General features: G+C 34.7%; 1 protein-coding gene across 1 annotated transcript; it reads left to right on the forward strand.

Annotated features, from left to right (window-relative positions):
* The first annotated feature begins 1,155 nt into the window (after positions 1–1,155).
* On the forward strand, positions 1,156–17,724 carry EMC3 (ER membrane protein complex subunit 3). The gene is made up of 4 exons (XM_089093839.1): positions 1,156–1,388; positions 10,981–11,237; positions 14,139–14,300; positions 17,356–17,724. The coding sequence occupies exons 1-4, from the start codon at positions 1,240–1,242 to the stop codon at positions 17,544–17,546; spliced, it is 759 nt and encodes a 252-aa protein (XP_088949965.1). The 5' UTR covers positions 1,156–1,239; the 3' UTR covers positions 17,547–17,724.
* The last annotated feature ends 1,358 nt before the right edge of the window (positions 17,725–19,082 follow it).

Here is a 19,082-nt window from a genome sequence, read left to right on the forward strand (position 1 = left end):
TAAAAAGTCTGGAAGAATATAAAAATAAGTCTGCAAACCAAGATTAGAATATTAAAAGCAACAGTGATGACAGTGGTCAAATATGGGTCTGAAGCATGGACACTCCCAAAAGAAGATGAAGATTTGCTAGCTGTTTTCCTGAGAAATTGCCTAAGGATTGTTCTGGGTATCAGGCTGACTGACCTTATTTCAAACAATAGGCTATACGAAAAATGTGGTTCAATACTGCTTTCTAGGTCTATAATGAAAGAATGGTTGAGGTGGTTAAGGCATGTTGTTCGGATGAAGGATGACAGATTGCCGAAGATTGTTCTTTTAGGCCAACCATCTAGGGCTAAAAGGAAATCAGGTCGTCCCCGTCTGGTTTGTGAGGACGTCATAAAGAAAGATTTAAATGAAATAGGAACTTCGTGGGCGGGTGTAAAAAGGGAGGCTTTGAATCGATTGGGGTGGAGGAGGAGCGTGCGTAGCTGTGTTGGCCTCAGGCGGCTTGGTGCTGCGATGAGTTGTTAGTAGTAGTTATGACAATTTACAATTTTTGCTTGTCTGTCTCAGAGACAGACAAGCAGTCACCTATTTTCATAAACAGACACTTGGCTTCCGGCGTCAAAAGGTCGACAAAATCAACTTTCTGTATATTAAATCTTACCAACTAAAAATGAAGCTACAATGACACTTGGATTTGTGATGATTGGGAATCTATTGGAATCAAAACAAAAGTCAACCACCCAAGGTGATTAGGCGAATCTTCTCAGTTGGAAAATTTTTATTGAGGAAAAAGGAGCCCGCTGAGAGAAATTAAAAGTAAGTAGAAATGTAACATTATATATATATATATATATATATATATATATATATATATATATATATATATATATATATATATATATATATATATATATATCCAAAAGAAGGATTTTTGAACTTGTAGGTTTCCGGAATTTTCAATCATACCATGAAAACGAAAGAAAAGAGGAAAAGAGAAAAAAAAGAAGAAAAAAGAAAAAAGATTGTGAAAATCGTATTGATTATCCTCTTATAGTAAAAATCGATGCTTGATGGTGCGCGTGCAAAATTTTTTTTAGCATTTAGTAAAAACAGATGCGATCTAGTAAATTTTTCCTCTCCGATTTAGTATATTCTTCCGGGTCAGGGTGGCAACCCTGATCTAAAGTAAAAATTTGTACTGATACCCCTAAGGTCGTTCTGACCGTATAGAAAAAAGAGAGACTGAAAAGGATGGAAGATATTCAACTTGACACAAGTATTAGGATATGGGTGTTCTTACCAATTGTCCTAATTACTTTCCTTGTTGGTGTTATCAGACATTATGTTTCATTGCTAATATCTTCGCCCAAAAAGGTAGATCTGCAACAAATCCAAGATAGGTAAGTTTTTTTGCCTGCAAAAAATGATCTGTTTTGTCCAACCCATAGGGTAGGCCTATTCAATTATTTCTATCAATTTTCTCACAGCTTATAAAAGGAGTATTATATATATTTAGTTAGGAATTTTCTGTATAATCATCACAAGGGAGGGGGTGGCTTTTCTGTAGCCTATAGGCTAATTATTTTGTTTTGTCTCCCTTAATTTTTAGCTAAAAGATGGGTAGATTATTCAATTTGGATATAATTTTAGTCCCAATTTACAATTGCTTCTCCTTAGAAGGAAATACTAGCCTAATTTTCTGAAAACAGCTTAGAAAATGTTAGGCCTAGATTAAAGTACTTAGGCATCTTGAATCATTCCTTAAAGTACTTCATTTTTCTTTACCCCCTCATGCAAATATATAGCCCAAATGATATATTTCCCATGTATTTTTCATTTCTTAATTTTTTTGGTGTTGCCTCCTTAGATAAATCTATTTGAAGAACAGAGGGTAAAGAAAAGGTTCAGTTGTCCTAATATATGAATTCTTTGTTAAAATTAGCATTTATTCTTTCTAGTTGATGAAGCAGCAAGTTAAACAAGCCAAGATTAGTCAAGTCAAGATTTCAATTTCAAGGAAATTAGAGAATGATCTTGAGGTGATAAGAATAAATAATGAAAGTAGGAGAGATAATAACCCCAGCACACAGACAAGCATTTGGATTAAATCTTCCACAAATATGAATAGTAGGCTTCTAATCTTTGATATAATTAAGACATTTAGGACTGCCTGATGGCTAGGACTAGGCTAGTTTTGATGAGCCTAGCTTACTACAATGTAGAAAATCTTTCTGTTTTAAAATTTAAGCTAAAACCAAAGTTACCCCTACATCCTAGCCTGTTCAAATGCAATTATTCTGCTGGACAACACTTGCCTTAGATTGAAATTATTACTAGTTCACAATCACTCCTCCTTAGATAAAGACACTGTAAAATTCTGAAAATGACTTTACAAATTTTTTAAATCCTTAGATCATTCCAAAAAGTGCTTGATTTTACTTTAAACCTCTCCCCCAATGGTTAAATATATGACTTAAATTATATATTCTCTATGTCTTTCCATTTCTTGATTTTGTTGATGTTGCTTCTTTGCCATAAAATCTGTTTGAAGAAGAGAGTAACATATGAAAGAATAAATAGAGATTATATAATTTGAGCTATATATTTAACCATTAGATGTCATCACAGAGCATTACAAGGATGGAAAATCCTTAAATTCACTCCAAGCTGTGATTTAAGGTAAATTATCAGGTGAAAGTAAAGTGAGTATAGAATAGATAATAGAGTGCTCTGGTTTCGTATTGGTTTACATAATTTTGCAAAATTTAACCTCTTGTCAGAATGATGGATTGTGTTTAGTTAAAAAATAAAAATATTTTTAAATTCCCAAGTTAAATAACTAATGTTATTGAATCCCATAGACAAAAATTTTATAATACTAGTGTTGAACAGGTCTGTCCTGAAATGTTAAAAATGGTGTCAGGTTTAAAGCTATTCATGATGTTTGATTCCTAACATGACCAGTAATTTAGTTTGGGACAAGGTTCAGTGGCATGACTCTATAAACTCAGCCAGAGTCAACCCAGCTCTAAAATGGGTACATTTAGAAATCTGGGGAAGCAGGAAGGGTGTACAAAAGTGCAGGATGGCTGGCCCCAACCTCCCATTGCACTTCCTGGCTGAAGCTCCACAAAACTGAGATCAGCACCAGCAGTTTGGACCTTGAGGGTCTAGTGCTGTTGCACTTATTTGCTTACTTACTTACTTATTCATGGTGATGCTGATGAATGTCTAGAGACAGTGTTACCCTGTTTATTGAACAATCAGTTTATTTAATTGATTAATTATTGTTTATTAAACAATATTTTTTTAACACCCATGGTTTAAAGCTCACTAATCACAAAAGAATTCATGATCATTTTGTAAGTTACATTTAGAATTCCTTTTCCAAAGACCAACAGTTCTAAAAAAGCTTCTTTTTAAAAGACAAAATTCCTGGTCATTTTTGCAAGGAAATGAAGACAGACAAGCACGGGCATCAAAGTTAATGGCAACACATAATTGCTTAATTGATCATCTGTACCTTTTGTCTGTGAGAATGGAAGTTTAAAACCACCATTAGGGTTGAATATTGTATTTTTTCTTGTCTGCTGGTCATATACATTTGTTTGATAAGAAGCAATATTGTTGAAAGATACAACAAAATTTAGTCCCTAATATCTTATTTTATTTTTCAATAAAGGTCTGCTTTTACCTTCTCTATTGAAACTTAATTTCTGTTAGCCTACAGGAGAAGAATTTCTAACTAAGTGAAATTTGGTAAAACACATTAATTGAGATAGACATTTAGAAACAGTGTATCCAAACAATTTACAAGAGATGAAGGAACATTTCCAGGATTTTTGTGTTGGTTGTTATATAGCTGTGTTGAAGGATAGGATAGGGGAACAATATATAGAAACAAAATATGTGCTTATAGCAGGGCCAGATCTTTTCCACCTTACCCGGCCAGTAAAATCAAATGTTCCATGGGAATTTATGTAATCATAAGCTCCAAAGACTTAATAATCAACCATGCAGCCAAGTAATGCCTTAATGATACAAACACCAACACTTTGACATATTCTTGATGAACATTGATTACAAAGGCAAGCTGTTATTGACAACCTGCATTGGTCTATTCTGTTTATTACTAATTCATTTCTTTTATCTCACTTGAATAGAATGGCTTACTAGTCAAAATGTGTTCTACAAAATTTGTGGTAACATTAATCAAGACAAAAATTTTAGTATAAAACATCCATAGAGAATGCCAGGAATTCTTCCAAGATGACAAGGCAAGGAAGTACTACCAGGATTTTATTGTGTAGATTTTTCAACACAGCTGCATACTAAAGGGATGATCAAGTATGCATGCATAGAATGCAGTAATGCTACAAATCCTGATGCTTTAGATATATTTTTGATACTTATCAATTGAAAAGACAACACTGCAACTTCAATGAGACCTACTGGTCACAGGAAATATAATACCATCCATAGATGTGCTGGCTATGCAATTTTTCAATTTATTATTATTTAAAATCTTTATTTTTATACATATTTTACCCAAAATATTATGAGTATATTTTAAGGATAAAGCTCATATGTAGTACAATTGTCATGTGTAATTACTTCTATTAACCAGGCAAGTTATTTGAAAATGTTTTTCCAAAATTATTCACATGAAGAAGCAAAGCAGTTTGGTTTCAAAAGTAGTGATAACCCAAAATTATGTCATGTGTTTTGAGTCACTGAAGGTGGCCTTAACATCAGATTCAGTGTCTTTTTTCTTTTGTACTGTCAATTTTCTCTCTCAAAACAGGAGAGAGAGAGAAAAGATTGGAGATTGAAGTTGTCTTCAATTTGCTGAATTTTTTCTTATTTCTTGGATGAGTTGATGTCAGTTGGGCCTTGAGAGCCTTACTCATGCAGTTATGTTTCTTCTTGTTGTTAAGTGTATAAATGGCTACATTATTGAATTTTTTACAACATGGTACTCATGGCTTAAAATCTGTCTGTTTTTCCAAAATCTAGGAGCCATTAACCTGGGATAGAAGAATTTCTGTCTGACATGGCTCTCATTAAAGTGCAGTTTCTTCTACTATTGTGTGTAATGACTATGCTGTTGAGTTCCTACACCATTTCCTGTCTTCTTACATCCCAAATGAAATCAGTATCCTCTCTTGTTTCATATGCTGACAATATTTTTATTACAAGTTGGGCTATTGATTGACTTTCAAAATCGTCCAAGTTCCAACATTTATAATTGAGACCCAGTCTTGAGCTTAATGCTGGGAATTACAATGACTGTAATTGCAATTACTCACTACTGCAACTACAATTAGTTGTGGCTCTTACTAATTGTAATTGTAATTACACACAGCTTTGACTACAACTACTTATGACTGTGATTACAAATATTTGCAACTATGACTACTTGCGACTGCAAGTACCTGTGACTGGGACTGTGACTACATTTGGAAAATGCTTAGAGCAGTATTGAATGAATCAAACATATGAAAAAGGGTATCAGCAATATCTCAGGAACAGCTGAGCATATAAAGTTGAAACATCCAGAGAATGTTTAGCAGGGTGTCAGAAAGTGAACAAAGAGCAGTCGAACCTCACCTACCCTTTTAAACTGTCTCTTTGTAATTCTAATAGCCATTCTGTTCAAAATGATCAAGAGACCTAATAATCACCCTAAGCTGAAAGTGCTTAGAGCAATATTGAATGAGTCAAAACATATTATATGAAAACTGGTTGTCCAAAAGAGGTATCAGCAATATCTCAGGGACAGCTGAGCATATAAAGTTGAAACATCCAAAGAACATTTAGCAGGGTGTCAGAAAGTGAACAAAGGGCAGCCAAAGCTTGCCTACCCTTTTAAACTGTCTCATCAAAATTTTCAAATAGCTATTTTGTTCAAAATGATCAAGAGGCCTAATAGCTGAAAATGCTTAGAGTGATATGAACAAATCTAAACGTACTATATGAAAACTAGTTATCCAAAAGGGGTATCAGCAATATTTCAGGGATAGCTGAACGTATAAAGTTGAAACATCCAAAGAACATTTAGCAGGGTGTCATAAAGTGAACAGGGGAACCAAACCTTGCCTACTCTTTTTGACTGTGTCATCAAAATTTTCAGATAGCCATTTTGTTTAAAATGATCAAGAGCCCTAATAGCTGGAGATGCTTAGAACAATATTGAATGGATCAAAACATATCATATGAAAACTGGTTGTCCAAAAGGGTTATCAGCAATAGCTCAGGGACAGCTGAGCATATAAAGTTGAAACATCCAGAGAACATTTAGCGGGGTGTCAGAAAAGGAACAAAGGGCAGCTAAACCTTGCCTACCCTTTTAAACTGTCTCTTGATAATTTTAAAATAGCCATTTTGTTCAAAATGATCAAGAGGCCTAATAGCTGGAGATGCTTAGAACGATATTGAACGAGGCAAAACATATTATATGAAAACTGGTTGTCCATAAGGGTTATCAGCAATATCAGCTGAGAGTATGAAGTTGAAACATCCAGAGAACATTTAGTGGGGTCAGAAAGTGAACAAAAGCAGCCAAACCTTGCCTATCCTTTTAAACTGTCTCTTCAAAATTTTCAAATAGCCATTTTGTTCAAAATGATCAAGAGGCCTAATAGCTGGAGATGCTTAGAACAATATTGAATGGATCAAAACATATCATATGAAAACTGGTTGTCCAAAAGGGTTATCAGCAATATCTCAGGGACAGCTGAGCATATAAAGTTGAAACATCCAGAGAACATTTAGCAGGGCATCAGAAAAGGAACAAAGGGCAGTTAAACCTTGCCTACCCTTTTAAACTGTCTCTTCATAATTTTCAAATAGCCATTTTGTTCAAATGATCAAGAGGCCTAATAGCTGGAGATGCTTAGAATGATTATTGAACAAGACAAAACATATCATATAAAAACTGGTTGTCCATAAGGGTTATCAGCAATATCTCAGGGACAGCTGAGCGTATAAAGTTGAAACATCCAGAGAACATTTAGCAGGGTCAGAAAGTGAACAAAAAGCAGCCAAAGCTTGCCTGTCCTTTTAAACATGTCTCATTGAAATTTTCAAATAGCCATTTTGTTCAAAATGATCAAGAGGCCTAATAGCCGGATATGCTTAGAACAATATTGAACAAGTCAAAACATATTATATGACAACTGGTTGTCCAAAAGGGTTATCAGAAATATCTCAGGGACAGCTGAGCATATAAAGTTGAAACATCCAGAAAACGTTTAGCGGGGAGTCAGAAAGTGAACAAAGGGCAGCCAAACCTTGCCTATCCTTTCAAACTGTCCCATTGAAATTTTCAAATAGCCATTTTGTTCAAATTGATCAAGAGGCTTAATAGCTGGAGATGCTTAGAACAATATTGAATGAATCAAAATATATCATATGAAAACTGGTTGTCCAAAAGGGTTATCAGCAATATCTCCAGGACAGCTGAGAGTATAAAGTTGAAACATCCAGAGAATGTTTAGCAGGGTTTCAGAAAGTGAACAAAGGGTGGCCAAACCTTGCCTATCCTTTTTGACTGTCTCGTCGAAATTTTCAAATAGTCATTTTATTCAAAATGATCAAGAGGCCTAATGGCTGGAGATGCTTAGAACGATATTGAACAAATCAAAACATATCGTATGAAAACTGGTTGGCCAAAAGGGTTATCAGCAATATCTCAGGGACAGCTGAGCATATAAAGTTGAAACATCCAGAGAACGTTTAGCGGGGTGTCAGAAAGTAAACAAAGGGCAGCCAAACCTTGCTTACCCTTTTAAACTGTCTCATCGAAATTTTCAAAAAGCCATTTTGTTCAAAATGATCAAGAGGCCTAATAGCTGGAAATGCTTAGAACCAGAACGAATGAAAACATATATGATAACTGGTTGTCCAAAAGAAATATCAGCAATATCTCAGGGACAACTGAACATATAAAGTTGAGACATCCAAAGAATGTTTAGAGGGGTGTCAGAAACTGAATAAAGGGCAGCCAAACCTTGCCTATCCTTTTAAACTGTCTCATCAAAATTTTCAAACAGCCATTTTGTTCATAATGATCAAGAGGCCTAATAGCTGAAAATGCTTAGAGCAATGTTGAACTAATCAAACCATATTATATGAAAACTGGTTGTCCATAAGGGTTATCAGCAATATCTCAGGGACAGCTGAGGGCATTCAGTGGAAACTTCCAGGGAACGTTTATAGGGGTGTTGGAAAGTGAACGGAGGACAGCCAACCCCTGCCTACCCTTTGTAACTCTCTCATTGAAGTTTTAAAATAGCCATTTTGTTCAAAATGATCAAGAGGCATAATAGCTGAAAATGCTTGGAGCAATATTGAATGAATCAAACATATCATATGAAAACTGGTCGTTTCAAAGGGGTATTAGCAATATTTTAGGGACAGCTGAGCATATATATTCTAAACATCTAGAGAACGTTTAGCGGGGTGTCAGAAAGTGAACAAAGGGCAGCCAAACTTTGCTTACCCTTTTTGACTGTCTCATCAAAAATTTCAAGTTGAAACATCCAGAGAACGTTTAGCGGGGTGACAGAAAGTGAACAAAGGGCAGCCAAACCTTACCCCTTTAAACTGTCTCTTTGTTATTTTCAAATAGCCATTTTATTCAAAATTATCAAGAGGCTTAATACCTGGACATGCTTAGAACGATATTGAACGAATTAAAACATATCATATGAAAACCGGTTGTCCAAAAGTGTTATCAGGAATATCTCAGGGACAGCTGAGCTTATAAAGTTGAAACATCCAGAGAACGTTTAGCAGGGTGTCAGAAAGTGAACAAAGGGCAGCCAAACCTTGCCTACCCTTTTAAAGTGTCTCTTTGTAATTTTCAAATAGCCATTTTGTTCAAAATGATCAAGAGGTAATAGCTGGAGATGCTTAGAACAATATTGAACAAGTCAAAACATATTCTATGAAAACTGGTTGTCCATAAGGGGTATCAGCAATATTTCAGGGACAGCTGAGTGTATAAAGTTGAACCATCTAGAGAGCGTTTAGCGGGTTGTCAGAAAGTGAACAAAGGGTGGCCAAACGTTGCCTACCCTTTTTGACTGTCTCATGAAAATTTTCAAATAGCCATTTTGTTCAAAATGATCAAGAGGCCTAATAGCTGGTGATGCTTAGAACGATATTGAACGAATCAAAGCATATCATATGAAAACTGGTTGTCCAAAAGAGTTATCAGCAATATCTCAGGGACTGCTGAGTGTATAAAGTTGAAACATCCAGAGAACGTTTAGCGGGGTGTCAGAAAGTGAACAAAGGGCAGCCAAGCCTTGCCTACCCTTTTAAACTGTCTCTTCGTAATTTTCAAATAGGCATTTTGTTCAAAATGATCAAGAGGCCTAATAGCTGGAGATGCTTAGAACGATATTGAACGAGGCAAAACATATTATATGAAAACTGGTTGTCCATAAGAGGTATCAGCAATATTTCAGGGACAGCTGAGCATATAAAGTTGAAACATACAGAGAACGTTTAGCGGGTTGTCATAAAGTGAACAAAGGGCGGCCAAACGTTGCCTACCCTTTTTGACTGAATCTCATTGAAATTTTCAAATAGCCATTTTGTTCAAAATGATTGAGAGGCCTAATAGCTGGAGGTACTTAGAACGATATGGAACGGATCAAAACTTATCATATGAGATCTGGTTGTTCAAAAGGGTTACCAGCAATATCTCAGGGACAGCTGAGCATATAAAGTTGAAACATCCAGAGAACGCTTAGCGGGGTATCAGAAAGTGAACAAAGGGCAGCCAAACCTTGTCAACCCTTTTAAACTGTCCCGTCAAAATTTTCAAATAGCCATTTTGTTCAATATGATCAAGAGACCTAATAGCTGAAAGTGCTTTGAGTGATATTGAACAAATCAAAACATATTATATGAAAACTGGTTGTCGAAAAGGGTTATCGGCAATGGTGACCAGCGGTACCCCCCCCCCCCCCGCGGAAAATACCACCCCGTTAACTACCCCCCCCCCCCCCCACGTGGAAAATAAAGCTTTCCAAATTTGAGAATTTTATTTGAGTTTAATTTTTTTTTTCGCAGGGGGAAGGAACTTTGTTACTTGTGTATTATGCACCACTCAGTCAAGTTTACTCTGTGTAAAATTCGAGATTTCGCCAGTTTTTTCGTTATTTTCTTCGTTACTTTAGAAATAGTTTTTTTTAATTTCCTCTTTTTTCAAGTGATGCTTCAGGTGTAATCCTCATCTTGTTTAAAAGGAAATCAAGATGAGCCTTTATCATTTATATAGGACAATTCGGGACCTTAAAAAATGGCATAGATATGATTTGGTTACCATCACTAATCAGACTTTGATATTTGCAAGCTTCGTGTTTTTTTTACTACCACTTAACTTTTTTAACTACACTTAACTACAATTCTTATACTGTGCTCCTTTTTGTATATATCAATCATAAATATTGGTACTCTAAACCAAAGAGCGTTTCCACACTTTCAAAATGCACTATTAAAGTCATAAGAGTTAACCAGTGGGCTTTTAACGACTGGTTACTTCCCCAGAGATATATCTACGTCGGATGAAATAAGGGAAACTGTATTACCAGTAAAAACCAATCAATTCAAAACTTTATGATTCATTTTCACTAAAGATTTTGGTACTTATGTATTATACCAAACACGCTCAAGAAGTGAAGCTAGGTTAATCATAATGAAATATACCAAACATGATGAAAATATAATATTTTTGTTTATATAATAATATAATTTGGGCTATATATTTGCACATTAGGGAGAGGGGGGGTAAAGTAACCTTACCCACCCACCCCCCTAGTGTGTAAGTATATTGCCCAAATTATACAAGTCCAATGCATTCTGTTATCTGTCATTTGTCTTTGTGGCTATGAAACCAGTTTTCTCAGATCTTAGATTCAGCAATCTTCTCGACTGTGTTTGGTATAATATATAAGTACCAAAATTTCATTTTTGCAGCCAGGTTATGATCAGAGCACGTATGTTACGAGAGAATGGAAAATTTCTACCAAAGAATGGATTTTTCATGAGGAAAAATTACTTTAATAATGAAAACACTGGGTATTTCAAAACACAGAATAGACAAGCGCCGAGTCAGAATCCAATGATGGACCCTGGAGCAATGACAGAAATGATGAAAGGAAATATGACAAACGTCCTTCCCATGATAGTTATCGGTGGCTGGATCAATTGGACATTTTCCGGATTTATTACAAGTATGTTTTTTATGCACCTCTCTTGTATTAATATATGAACAATGCCATTTGAATTAATATATAATTTGTCCAGAACCTGAATTCGTTAATGCAACTCCTTAAAATCTTGAGATTTTAGCCTCAAGGCTTAAAGTTGTCCAAGTTTCACAACTGAATCCAAAAAGACGCACAATTTAAAAATTATCAACAATCACTTAACTGTCATTAAAGTCTATTGAATCTTACTTACGTATGTTCTCGAAAAATAAGGACCAATTAGGTTATGCAAAAAAAAAATTTCATCAGCTAATTTAACTAGATAAATTTAAAGTACATGTAAATACTCTTTGTTCATTGTATAAATATTGATTGATGTTTCTCACCAAGGGTTTGGTACAATATATGCGTTGAGGTTCTAAGTATCATAGGCTCAGATCATTCTCCAGTGGAGGTTAAACTAAGCATTATAACGGGAATAGTGGGAAAAACAAATGTAGCAAAGAAGAGTAACGGTGATTCGGAAAAAAATGATTTTTATATGAAGCCTTTAAAGACCGAGTGGAGTGGTGAGGAGCTGGAGTTGTTGAGAAATGAACTTTTTAGGCCCGAGGTAATTGAAAAACTTGAAATTATGTTTAAATCGTCAATGGATGTTGATATGACTGAGTGAATTGGGTTCAATTATTTTAAATGTGCTCAAAAGTCGGAAAGGTTAAATAAGAAAATAAATGTAAATTCCTTTGACAATGAGTGTAAATTTATGAAAAATTATTTAGAAGATGTACTAGAGGCATTCAAAATTACTCTTCATCTGAGGAATTTCCTGAATTATTGTTAAGGTTTAAAGAAAAAAGAAGAGAATATAAAAGGTTGATTAACAGAAAAAAGCAGCAAAAGCTTAGAGAAGAACAGAAGGAACTGGAGTAAAATTTTAATCTAGGTAATACAAAAGATTTCTGGTCAAAAATGAAATCAAATGATAATAAAAGAAAGGCCCTATCAGATATCCCACCGGCCGATACTTGGTCAAGCTATTTAGAGAGTTTAGAAGGGGAATGTATAGAATTAAGTAAGGAAAATTGGAGTGATTTTGTGTTGTTTCCTATGAGAGAAAAGGATTATGATTTGGTAAGAGATGTCTCGTCAGAATAAATTAGGAAAGTTGTCAGGAATATGAAAGGAAGGACCAGGAACAAATGGAATACCCGCAATTCTGATAAAGAGGTCACTTAGTGTGATATTGCCCGTGTTGGTTTACATATTTAATAGAATTATTTTTAATGGAGTATGGCGTTCTACAAGGAGGACATCGATAACGGTACCTATATTTAAGGGGGGAGTCCTAGGGATCATGAGAATTATAGGCTGATAGCTTTAGCTCCAATATTTAGCAAAATTTTAGATAGCCGGTTAAAGGATTGGCGAGAGAGTTTTGGAGTGATGAATGAAGAGCAGGGAGGTTTTAGAAAAGGTTACAGTACTACGGATAGAGTGTTTATTTTAAGTGGATTATTTGAAAAGTATGGATCAAGAAAAAATAAGTTATACGTTGCATTTTCGGGCTTAAAAAAGCGTTTGATAATGTTAATAGAGTTCAGCTTAAAAAAAGCCTTGAGGATGTGGGGCTACCTTCCTGTTTCATTCGTTTGGTTTTAAATATGTATTTTGAAACTAGTGCAATAGTAAGAGTACGTGGGTCGGGTTTTTCAAGGCCTTCTAAAGTTAAGAAAGGAGTAAAGCAGGGAGAAAGAAAGGAGTCGACTTCTAAGTCTTTTTATTAATGCCAGGGTTGAATTTTTAGCAAAAATGGGCTCCAACAGTGAGGTAATAAAAACTTCTCAGTGTTGTTGTTTGGTGATGACACTGCTTTAGTGGTGAATTCGGCACACGATTTACGGGAGCTTCTGGATTTAACAGATGATCATCTAAAGATGAAGTGCCTTCAGGTAAATTTTCAGAAATCAAAAGTGGTCATGTCTAACAAGAGGAATGATCAATGTGAAAGTAAATTTTGGTTTGAGGGGGAGGAGATACAAGTTGTGGATAAAATTAAGTATCTTGGATATATTTTTCAAAGTAATGGAAGATGGAACTCACATATAAAGGAAATGTTAAACAGGGGAAGAGCAGTAATGTTTACAATTTTCCGGAATAATGTAATGGGAATAAAAAAAACTTGTCGTAACATAAAAGGGTCTTTTTATCGAGAATAATGCCCATTTTACATTAGGGAGCAGAGATTTGGGGACATGAGAAAGCGGCTCAGCTAGAGAGTATTCAATTAGGGTACTTGAAGAGATTGTTTGGGCTAAATAGAACAACTCATTCCCAGTTTTAAAATGGAGATCTAGGTATATGGCCGCTAAAAAATTACAGACTAGTCTCAATGATTAAATTTTGGTTGAGTCTTCCAATTACCGAGTGACAGATTACTTAAGGCAGTCTTTGAAGATTTACTCTCGCAGAGAAAAAAAGATCCTGATCGTTAAAGATGAACATTTGTTTTAAACAAAACAGGATTTCCTTTGTTTGGAATGGAAATAGAGGACTTATAAATGAAGATATAAATCAAGAGGATGAGATTAAGATAGTACTAAAGAATGAAATGATTAAGATATGAAGCGAGGAGATAAAAAAAAAATCAGGAATATTTAAGTCTTATAAAGATGTTAAGATGGTTTATGGGAAGGAGTTCTACCTTAAGCTGAATCTACCAGCTAGATACTTGACATTGTGGATGCAACTCAGGGCTAACTGCCTGCCAATTAACGCAAGATTTAAAAGATATGCTAAAAAAAGATGTCCCAGTAAAGTCAGATATAAACGCAAAAGAGGGTCATAACCAGAAATACAATTCAAAGTCCTCACACATTTTCATTAAGACCAGTCATGTGAGATGGTAAATTCTGTTTGTATTTTTAGCTAAAGTCCCTTTCCCACTCACTTTACGATTCAAACCAATGCTGCAAAGAGGTATTGAATTGGCTTCATTGGATGCTTCCTGGGTTTCTTCAGCATCATGGTATTTTCTGAACGTGTTTGGACTTCGAAGCATTTATACTCTGGTCCTTGGAGAAAATAATGGTAAATAATCACTTTTAAAATATTGCCTCCATTTTCCAAATGCCATTTTTATACTCAAAGAAAAGCCGACATATTAAGCTCGTTTTTCAAAATAAGACACATAATTACCATAACGGATAGCTTTATAAGAAATTGTCTTGTGATAAATTTTTCTCCCTGACGTTAATTTAGAAACTTTGACCGCCCTGGTCCAATATTATTGCATTTTGGAATATGGCGCAGAAATTATCAAAGGTTCGAAAAGAGTCCCCTCCCTACCCTTAAAATTCGGCGTCAGATGGATAGAAAGACTGTTCGCTTCTGAGATGAAAGACGATGAAAGAGAAAGACGAAAGACGTCTTTCGTGAAAGAGATGAAAGACGGTTTTTGACTGCGAATCATCAGTCAAAAACTTTTAGCCGAAGATTTACAGTGTCCCATCTCGAAAATCGAAGATACCTTTTGTTAAGGTAAAATCAAAGTTTTTTCTTTATCAAGAGGCAAAATTTTATTTCAATCAAGGAAACGTATTTCCTTTTCAAAGATAAAATGTGTCCTGGATACATTACTGAGTGTTTCAAAAATGACGTCTAAACTTTGGTGTCAAAAGTTCAGGTGTGAATTTCGCGTTATTTTGTTAATGATTATTTTTGTTCAGTTCTGGTAGATTTTACGTAATTTTTAAGCCAAATAAAAACAAAACAATATAAACTTGGAAATAAAGTCGATTTTTTTTTGTAAACCTCTGGTATTTCATTTCTATACGCAGTAAATAGACAAAAATTTTGTAAAAAAAAAAAAAACGACTCCAGGTTTTATATTTGGATTGAAAAACCAAATAAATTTTCTAACATATTTATAGCGTCTTGGTATCTTATATTTTTAATATTTTGTATCTCAGAAAATGTCAGTGAATTTCGTGCTCCAACAAAAAACAAATGACGCCTTTTTTTTCCTCTTTTATTGGCCAATTTCGGTGAAGGTTCACCTACTTAAAACCAAAAATTCATCAAAAGTAGCTGAGATCTGTAAACAATATAATCAGAAACCCAAGCCCAATCAATAAGTATAAAAATCAATGTTTACTAAATTATCACCAAAAGCCCAGCAGAACAAGTTGTCAAGTTAATCTAGTTGTCAAATTTAGTACATTAATTTGGTACTAAACATCCTATCCTTTTTTACCAAAGAAAAAGATGTTTTCCTTCTATGAAACATTTCCGCCTTGGAAATTAAACGTGCACCTTTTAAAAACTGTTTTGTGCGAGAGCGTGGAGGATCCTGCTGAGGTATAAAAATGACGTTTTGAAGTTCTTTATACCATGCAATACTGCGTATAGTTTCTGACGGTCTGTAAGTACTTGAAGTAATTTCTGTAGTAAGTGGATTTCTATATCCGCCATAGAAAAGCATGCTGCAACGAAAAACTTGAAATCAGTTGTGTTACTCTCAATTCTTCTAGGTATATGTCGGCCGTGGTAATTCAAAGGGCAATCTGAACCCATATCTTTCGCGAACTATTTTGTCCAAGAGCGAGGACGGTCTTGGCGAGATTTTGAAATAGCATTTTGAAATTCTTTGTACCATGCAACAGTAGGGGTAATCTCTAACGGATTTGTGAGTGCTTGAAGTAATTTCTGTATTAAGTTGATTGTATGCCGCCAAAGAAAAGAATACTGCTACGAAAAAGTTGAAACCAGTATTGTTACTGTCAGTTATTCTAAGAACACCTTGGCGATAATAGTATCTGAATATAATAAAGTACGAATTTTATTATAACGGTGTTCAGAAAGAGGGGATTAAGTAGATTGGCACCAGTTTACGTTGTGAAGAGAAGGAAAGTTAACTTTCTGAACCAGTTTATGTTCTGAAGAGAAAGAGATAATATCTACATCTGAGTAAGTTCCGAGAAAAACGCAAAAATATTGTTTTGCTCTATGAATTTTTACCGTCTTTATTTAAACAATGAAGTGAGGATGCTCATTGTATGGTGCTGCTCATTGTTTTCACTGATAAACTGTAATTTGTCAGATACTCGATTTTGGCGTAAATGTCGATTTCTAGTATGTACATACTAGGTACGACATGAAAACAATGGTGAGCTCCTCTGTAGATACTAGGTAATATCAACAAAACTAAGCATTGGAGAATAATTTCGTTTGCACCATTGGATTCCCCGTGGTCTAATTAAGCAGGAACCACTCTTAACTAAAATTCGAATTTTTTTAGATACTAGGTTTTGTCAGAGGACAGCCGATATGTTCCCACTAGCGCCGCGATAATTTTACGGGCAGTCATGGCAAATGAGAGCAAAAAAAAGGTTAAGGGAGACGAAATTTTCCGTTTTTATTAGCTAAAATTTGGCTTGACAATTAAGGGTGATATTAGTTCAAAATGAGATGCGAAGCCTAATGTAAATAATTTCTTAGATCACACTACCTTCTTATCTAAATTTAAAGTGAAATGATAATGCAACAAAGGGTAAAACTTTTAATTAAGACAGTGAAAAATGAGAGGACAAAAACAGCAACCTTAGTGTATCAAATAATCTCATACAAAAAGATACTTTACGGACCTTCTTAATAGTATAGAATATGTATCACAATACCAGATTTGTTTAAAAACAAAAACTTTAGTTTATCAAAAGTCAGTTTTATTTAATTTTTCTTCTTCCTGTATAGTGTTTTTTTTTTGTATTTAATTTTCTGGCTGGTGATATCTGCTTAATTTAGCTCGTTTTTTCTCGTTGATGTATTCTAAAAAAAACTATGTGGAGTGTATGGAAAACATTGGCTGAATCTGGAATACATTGATATTTCAGGGACACGGATCATGTACATATATATATATATATATATATATAATGTGGAATACATTGATATTTAAGAGACACAGATCATGTTGTCTATATATATATATATATATATATATATATATATATATATATATATATATATATATATATATATACATCTTAAATATCAATGTATTCCACGTTATATATGTATACATATGTATATACATATAGAAGACTGTTTCAATCATTAGACTGGTATCACTTGTAATATTTTTCAGCTGCTGATCAGGCCAAGGCCATGCAAGATCAAATGACTGGCTCTGCAATGGCAGTGCCACCTGACCCAAAAGCCGCATTCAAGGCTGAGTGGGAAGGCCTAGAAGTGTGTGACCATCAATGGGCCCTAAAAAATGTAGCCCAAGAACTGATGAATCTTTATCCTGAGCCACAAGATGTCCCAGATTTATAAGTTCTAGTGTTTTAGGCAATAGTCTCTATAAATAAAAATTGAAAAGTCGAAATGAAGAAGTACTTTTATAAATCTACATCTATTCTTTTTTAAAATGATAATAAGACATAAGCTCCTTGTAAGTTTTATTGATCTCTGAATGTATGTTTTTAGTCATGTATACAACTGTTTGTGGCAAACCTTATGCGTATTTATTTTTACCAGGAATGTCGATAATTGAACCATTCTGAAGTCATATTGATTTAAGTCATCAAAAGAAACAATTGAGGAAATGGTTTTATTTTAATGTATGATTTATATGGTAGACAAAGAGTTCAAAATTTTATGGCATTTAGTTAGGTTTTTAATCAATTATGTTTTCAAGTGCGGAGAATGTTTTTAACCCTTTTAGTTTTTAATTTAAACAAGTAGAATAATTGTGAAGACAAAAGTTTTTAAGACTAAGTATGACATAAACATATTAGATTCGAATGCTTACCCGCACAGAAGGGGGGGGCATCCAATATAAAAACTGTTTGAAGAAGTTATTTCGAAAACGATGAACCTGAAATCCATTATTGGCATTTCTGCCCTCCCCCAAGGAATACTTTCAGAGGTTATTTTTTCTTCGTTTTGAAAACATTGTTCTACGAAGACTTGACTTAAATTTAAAAGACCGAGTCCAAGGAAGGGGAGTGGTAGCTCCCCTCATATTCAACCTACTCAAACTACTACTACTACTAATGAAAGGTTACTGCAGCCCAAAGTCGCCCGAGGCCGACACAGCTACGCGCACTTCTCGTCAACCTCAATCTATTCAAAGGCTTCGCTCTTTACCCTTTCCCATGAAGTTCGAATTTCCTTTAAATCCTTCCTTATGGCCTCTTCCCACCGCATTGGGGGATGACCCGTTTTTCATTTGGCCTCAAATGGATGGCCAACAAGGACAATCTGTCATCCTTCATCCGTTAAAGGTGTCCTAGATGTCTCAACCTTTCTTTCATTATAGCCCTAGAAAATGAGACAGAACATCATTTTTCCTTTAGCTTGTTATTTGACATACTGCCAGTCCAACAGGTACCTAATACTGTCCATAGACAAATTCTCTGAAAGCATTCAGAATCATATTTGAATACTGTTATTAATGTAGTTTCCAATATTCTAATCTTGGTTCGTAGACTTATCTTCCTATTCTTCAAAACTTCGTTCAACTGTGAAAAATCACCCTGGGCCATGGCTATTCTACTTTTAACATCTTCATGGCGCGCACCGCCTTTACTAACACTAACAAGGTAAGGGGAGCTATCTACTTGATCGACCTTCTCGTTACCCAGCATCAACGTCTTCACCTTCATTTACATCCGTCTAGGCGACTTAGTCTTCTTAACATTAATTTTCAAACCTATTCCTGCACCCCCAAGAACTCTAAGAACCTCCAAGAATTTAATTTGACATCAGTGTTTGGCAAACCAAAGGCTAATTAATCATTGACGTTTATTAATTAGATTCATTATTAATAATAATGTGAAAGAAACAATACAAAACAGGAAACTTTAT

This window comes from Artemia sp. Qi Xiang Cuo, chromosome 9 (assembly GCF_049724085.1).
Source record: "Artemia sp. Qi Xiang Cuo chromosome 9, ASM4972408v1, whole genome shotgun sequence".
Classification (NCBI taxonomy): Eukaryota; Metazoa; Arthropoda; class Branchiopoda; order Anostraca; family Artemiidae; genus Artemia; species Artemia sp. Qi Xiang Cuo.